Source organism: Teleopsis dalmanni, chromosome X, assembly GCF_002237135.1.
Source record: "Teleopsis dalmanni isolate 2A chromosome X, ASM223713v2, whole genome shotgun sequence".
NCBI lineage: Eukaryota > Metazoa > Arthropoda > Insecta > Diptera > Diopsidae > Teleopsis > Teleopsis dalmanni.
The window spans coordinates 1,264,360-1,271,446 of record NC_051848.1 but is presented as its reverse complement, the minus strand read 5'-3'; the positions used below and the strand labels follow the sequence as shown (position 1 = coordinate 1,271,446).

The following is a 7,087-nucleotide window of genomic DNA, read 5'->3' as shown; positions in this document are numbered from 1 at the left end:
AAAATGTTATCAACAGTTGAGTAAGATCTGCGAAATCCAGCTTGGTATTCATTTAAGATATTATTGAGCCCCACCCAGCTATTCATACGCGAAAGTAGTATACCAGTAAATATTATGACACCTTGAAGAAATATATAATTATATAGCGTAAGTTACTTGTTGAGGAAACCAGGAGAATCGTTTATTTAGAACTCATAAAGAATGCTGTGATTACCTGGAGCTTTATTAGATTTGGTGTTTGCAAGCAAAAGGTGGAGTTTACGAAGTTCATAAGGAAAGTCGAGGAGAGAATTAAAAAAAGGCAGAAGACACCAAGAGATATATGGAAGGTCGGAATTACATGTAAGCAGGGACAATCAGTGAATACAAAAGTCTTCACATTGTAGAGAAGTAGCTACTTTGAGGGGACTGTTGTTCAAATTTTTTGCTAGATTCCACCATTCAGAAGCATTTTTAACAGTATTAAGTGCTTCAATATTTTTTAATTGCCTTTGAAGTTTTTTATTACGGCAGAGGTATACATATCAAGATCTGAGTGCAAAGTAAGAAGTACGCTGGAAACCATTCATTTTTGAGTCCAAAATGCTTATTCAATGCCTAATTTCCCCACGCATCGCGAACTTTTTCAAGAAATACATCCAATTTAAAATCAATCTGCATATTAGTACTAATATAATCAGAACAAGTTGTCTACACGTTCTATGTATCTACCTGTACAATATTCTTTCCAACGCATTTTTTTCGGAGCTTGTACGTTATTCGGAATTACTTTTAAACTTTATGGAAAACGAAACTCAATAACCAGCAGTATGTGATCAGTAGGAGCTTAAGTATGTAAGTAACTGAAATGAACAGACACAGAAATCAACAACAGTTGATCCATTTGATCCCACATATGTAAATTCCCCATATTCATCACCTTGATACCTGCCGTTAATTATAACTCCACCGATGTCCTCCAGCAAGCCTAGAAGTTTTCTTCTCTTAATGTCAGGCTTCACATCTTTTGATACTCTTCTTACCTCAATAAGTGGGCAATCAGATAATAAATTACGATCATTTACTGGATTATCTACTACATGAGCATTTAAGTCGCCAACAATACAGTAAACAAGTTTATTAAAATCGTATAAAAATTGTTCCAGTTTAAAAGAACTTCCTCCAATTTTGTGCAATTTAAATAACGTGGAATGAAGAAACAGTTAACTTTGTTAGCACAAGAATATAGCACAACATTATCACCAAAGTTTAGACATTTAAAGGAATGTATTTTCTCCAAACATTTTTTATAACCATAAAGACAACCATCACTCACTCTGCCAGCCTTATGAATTTTAGACGCTCCCACCCAGCACAATATATAATCTTGAAAGAAATAAGTAAAGTTATTTTTGTTTTCGACCAGTACATGTGTTTCAAATAGAAAAAATATATCATATAGGTACGTTAAACAAAAGTGAAAAAATTCTTATGATTAAATTTACTTTTTAAATCAGCTCTGTTATAAGAAAGCACCTGGCACACTGATAATTGCTAATTAGAGTTCACCGGCAAGGCAACGTCTCCTGCAGTGTAGACCAGGGTATTTCTTGCTGGGTTGATATCCATCAGCTGACGATACTTATATTTTGTTTTGTATCGCACTAAAACATTGTTGTCATAAGCAAGTCGTTAATCATTTTCGCATCTCCTGTTGTAGCAGCAATAACTTTGTTTTCTCTCCAAGTGAAAGATTTGTTGTTAACAAAAAGCGAGTAATGACCTAATGGAACACCAGGATGCAGTCTTTCAAGCTCATTAAATACTGCGCGCAGATTTAGGACCGTTCTTCCACTGTGAAATCTCTATTAATGTAAATATTTATACCATTTAATTTCGTCCTAGAGGATAAAATCTGTAGCCTGCGATTTTGACCCAAGTATTCCAATAAAAATGCCATTACCAGGTAGTTTTTTACAGTTCACACAGATACATTTGCTTTCAGCACATTACTGCACAGTTTTTGAATTTCCTTTTCAGTAGACATACGATAGCAGTGTCACCCGATAAGCCTTTTACAACATAATTCTTATTTAAGTAAAGTATTTTCTTGCTTTAATGAGTTGATTTTTTCTCTCAATAATTGTAGATCATCTTTCTTAACAACGTTCTCAAGTTTGTTATCCAAAATACTTTCCAAGCGCTCGTCAAAAACAGTCCATCAGAAGACATCTTGTGATACTGAATTATTGTTAGTATTCGGCATAGCTTTTTTGGCGATGTTTGTAGTTTCTGGAGAAGTTAACAAAATGTTTCTTTTGCTACTTCTACCGCCCATTCCACAGGAACGCAAAAAAATGAATTTATATATTTTTATTTTAACTTGATTTTAAATAAAAAGTTAACAAAAATTAAATAAAATAAATATAGTCTACTTTTGAGCGCTTTTGCTTAATAATTGTTCTTGTAGCTGTAGCGCTAACCAAATAGTTTAATTATTGTTTAACACAGATATTATAGTTTCTATACTTTATTTTATATATTACTTAAATTATTTGTTAATCATGTGTATATTTCACTGCTTTTTTTTAGGTGCTTCAGTGACCACACTTCAAAATAAAAATTAAAAGTAATTTAAGTTTATACACAAATGTTGAATTGAATTTTAACCCTCCTTTATACTCTCAATGGTTTATTGACACTTTATTTATAGATAAAAAATTTTGTAAAAAATTTTTACTATATTTCAGTAATTTTCAGGGAAATCACTTTTTTTAACACTTTTATCACAACCGGATTAACAACAGCCAATTATTGTTGACTTTCAATTGTTGATTGTACAATACAACAACTTAGCTTTTTGCCATGTATTAACTTTAGCGTAAATTGTGCAAACTAGGCACAATTTCTTAATAAAAAAGGTCATCTCTCTCAAAAACGAATGTTGAAAAAAGGTTATCAATTGCTAATTTGCTTTTAAAACTCGCCAGCATAAATACTAAATAATGTTTCAATTTTTAAATACATTTTTTTTTATTTGCCATTCAGTTTTTCCTTTCATTTAAAAATTTTTCGGTTATAGAAATAACAAATATTATTTTTGTATTTATTGTTGTTGTTGTTTTGCTATTCCTTTTATTTGCTCAGCAGCATTAATTATGCATTGATAAAATGAAATTATTTTTAATAATTGTTCCTGCAATCGCTCGAAAATCGATTTCATTATATGCAAATTATTCTACAAAATTGAATTTGAATTTCAAATTGAAATTGAATATGCAAAACATGAATTTGCAATTTATTTTGCCTGCACTTAGGCGCAATTTAATTGCATTGACACACACGGCAAACTTTACTCAATCACCATACATGCCCATGCACATAGGCACACGTTATCATATATATATATATATATATATATATCTTTAAATATATTGCGTACATATGTAGTAAACAGGGGCAAACAACGAGACGAGACTTCGCGAAGGCATTTTAGATCAACACAACTAATGAATTTAAATCCTGCATATTTTCAGGCAAATTCGTTGTTGTTGCTCTTTAGCAAATTTATGACAATTAAGGCCATAAATTATTATTAATAACATAATTAATAAATGTTAAAAATTAAAACGCAAACAAATTTCAAATTTCATTCCAATAATTTTCAATTCAGAAGCAAAAACAGAAACCGAAAAAAAATACAAAACAATTTGACACAAAAAATTAAAATTTTAAGCTTTTTGCTTATGTCTTTATATTCTTTTTTATTTTATTTTACGTTTTAAAACAGCACAAAAGTATAAAATGAAATTGCAACAAAATCAAATTTCAAACCAAGCGAGCAAACTAAGTACGGAACACAACCAAACTGACAAAGAGTATGAGGAGGGGCATGGCATATCATGCAGCGCTCACTGCTCCAGCAAAAAAATTTGTCAAAATATTGTGAATTTAATAAATTATTCGTAGTCTTTGCGATATATTGACAGCGAAACGGGAGCTTAAGCAAATTTTTTCTTAATGCTTTTTACTCTCTACTCTCTGTTTCCCGCTTTCTGCTATCAGTTTTCTACTTTCTATTTTCTGCTCCATAAGATTTTGAATAATTTTAACACTGTGTTGATAATAATTTCGCAGTATATATTTATTATTTGTACTCGCATACATTAAACCACAGCTGGAAATGCGAATTTGTACTTAAAATAGGCACTAAAATCAACGAAAAAAAGGTAACCCAAGTAGAAGTCAAGAGCAAAAAGGCATTAGCGTCACAAATCCAAAATAAATTTAATTTTGTACATAGAAAAAAAACTTAAGGAAGTATATGTTTGAAGTGATCGTTTATATCACTTAAAATCCTACTGTTGGCAACCCCGCATGAAATAGAAAAAATATAACAAAAGCTAAACCCATGATATGCCTAAAATGCCTTACACACACCACTGAACAGAATTGCTCGAACAAAATTCTTGAAAATTATAGTCTACATTTTTGTCAAATGTATGTATTTATTGTTATATACGTATTATATTAATGTACAGTATTTAGAATAATAATGTGGAGTAAAAAACATTATTAATTTAATTATCTTTTTATTAGAATCAAGTATGTTATAGAATAATTCGAAGTTTGTAAAAATAGGTAACCAGTTCATTTTAAAACAAAAATTTTTTTGTCCGTCGAACTACAGCACAGAGCGACAAAAAGCAAGGATCACCAAAAATGTACGTCGAAAATGATTTGCTGATGGGAAGGACTTAGTTGGAATTAAAGAGAATAAAGAAGCAGAGGTACAAAATAAAAATATTTTATGACAATCAATATATAATGATATATTTTGTGATTTATTTTAATTTAAGCAACATGAGGGACAAACAAAAAAAGTCCAGTTGGGTGCAAAGATCGGAGAAGTCAAAGGGAATGTTCATGAGAAACTTGAAAAGGTAAGTGATAAAAAGGCACACGCAAAGTCTCAGCAAGCACCAAAGGTCAGTATTGACATACATCAGGTAGTATTCGGTAATGTGAAATTTAATATAATTTTAAGAGCATATGAGGAGATGAAACCAGGGTTCGTACTTGAGCTTGAGCTGCTCAAGGTCATGAGCAAGACCCAATTCTTATGTGAGCCCAAAATTGGCTCATGAGCGTAAGCCCAAAATTGGCTCTTATTGAAGAGCTGCCCACCAGCGTGAGCCTTCAAGTTGCTCATATTGAAGAGCTGCTCATGAGGTCTCACGAGCTCAACTGTTTAATAAAAAGCGATTTATTAGTTTATTTGCTTTATTTATTTTTATAAACGTTATATGTGAAAATATATAATTTGAAATTAACTTAGCTTATTATTATTTATATTAAAACAATCATTTCAATTTGAAAAACAAATTTATAAAATATTATTTTCCACAAATAAACAATACAAATATATTTATTGTTTATTATAAGAACTTTGATTATTTCCATATTATAATTAGTTCAAGGTTATTAATATTTTAAATCTTTTCTAATGACGTTTTCACAAAAACAAAATAATAATAAAATCTTAAATTGGGCTCATACTCTTGCTCACGAGCGTAAGCCCATTTATAACTTAATGACGGCTCTTGCTCGTAAGCATGAGCTCTGTAGTTGGGCTCGCTCGTGAGCGTGAGCCATCGTATGAAAAGAGTATTTTGCCGGCTCATGAGCCGTGAGCAGAATGAACCAAAATGAGCCGCTCATGGGTACGCAAATATGTTAAAACTCTGGGAGAAACATAAAGTACATAAAGTACATAAAGTAAATATTTTATAACAATCACTATGAATGATATAATTTGTAAAATTTTTCATGTAAACCTTATTTAGGAAGGCATTCAGGAGAACCAATTGAACTTAGAGGCTGAAAAAGTCAAAGAAGGCATTCGCAAAAAAATGTCCAGTAACAGCAATGAGAGTGGGAAACGACAAAAAGGCGCATGGGAATACGGATCCAAAAATCACTACAGATGTACGTCAAGAATTATTAAAGATCCAAAACGGCACAATGAAAGAGGAGATTCTAGATAAAAATAAGGGAGAAAAACAAGAAGTAATAACAAAAAATATTTTATTAATATTAAAATGCAATGAACTTTTTTTTTAGCACGAGGAAGAAGAAATTCAAAAGAACCAGCTAGACTGCGATGTTGAAAATGTCAATGAGGACATTTGCAAAAAAAATCAAACTGCAAGAACGTCAGTTGAAAATGATAAAAAGCGTTATGGAAAAGCAAGTCAAACTCCATTGATTAATGCAGATGAACGTCAAAAATTATTAAGTATCAACAATGGCACAATTAAAAAGGTTATAGAAGGAAATAAGGGGGAGAAACAAGAAGAGGTACACAAGTAAATTGTTTTACGGCAAACACATATAATATGTTTTGTGAATTAATTTACTTTCAGCAGGTTAAGAGAAATGAATTGGATTCAGGGAACCGAAAGGACAAAATACTAACCCCTGAAAATAAAGACAAAGGTGGTGAAGATGATAAAGAGATTAATATTTCTGACTTTTTTTCCTACTTACCTGTACTAGTAAAATAGCGCGATCCGCAGTTCAAGTTTTTATTTTAGTATTTATTAGTATGAGAAAAACTTTCAAGAGCAAATATTTTATTGGTAGGATATGTGGATTAAATTAAAAAATTTATCCAAATTTACATCAAACATGCTGAATTCAAGTGAGTGTGATTTTGTTAATATATATTTAGAAACTGCTAATTTTGCATTTCATTTGATATGTGCACATTTTGAAGTTTTCGATATTATAATATATTATTAAATAAAAATAAAGAAATCTCTGTAACCAACGAAATGTTTTAAATGACTGCACATTTTGTTTTTACCTGTGAGAAAACAAAACTTGAATCTGGAAAAATATTTGATATATGGTATAGAATGTATACAAATATACCAATAAAAGCTTTTCAGATATATAAATACATTTATGTGACTAATATCATGGCACTTCAAATTTATTGCATTTATTTTCCATATAAGGTATTGTTGTCATTCAAATTCATTATTTTATTAAGAGTCGTATAAAGGCTAAATGGAACAAGTAAAAGCTTTAGAAAAATATGTAG

General features: G+C 30.6%; 1 protein-coding gene across 2 annotated transcripts; it reads left to right on the top strand.

The window, feature by feature from the left end:
* Window positions 1-4,646: 4,646 nt before the first annotated feature.
* Window positions 4,647-6,713, top strand: LOC119662183. Of its 2 annotated transcripts, none has more exons than XM_038071750.1 (5): window positions 4,647-4,769; window positions 4,839-4,922; window positions 5,826-6,048; window positions 6,103-6,339; window positions 6,408-6,713. In XM_038071750.1, exons 3-5 carry the CDS (start codon window positions 5,908-5,910, stop codon window positions 6,543-6,545), a joined length of 516 nt encoding a protein of 171 aa, XP_037927678.1. In that variant the 5' UTR covers window positions 4,647-4,769; window positions 4,839-4,922; window positions 5,826-5,907; the 3' UTR covers window positions 6,546-6,713. The 2 variants fall into 2 exon arrangements, with proteins under 2 accessions (XP_037927678.1, XP_037927677.1); XM_038071749.1 differs by having other exon boundaries at window positions 6,405-6,713.
* Window positions 6,714-7,087: the final 374 nt, after the last annotated feature.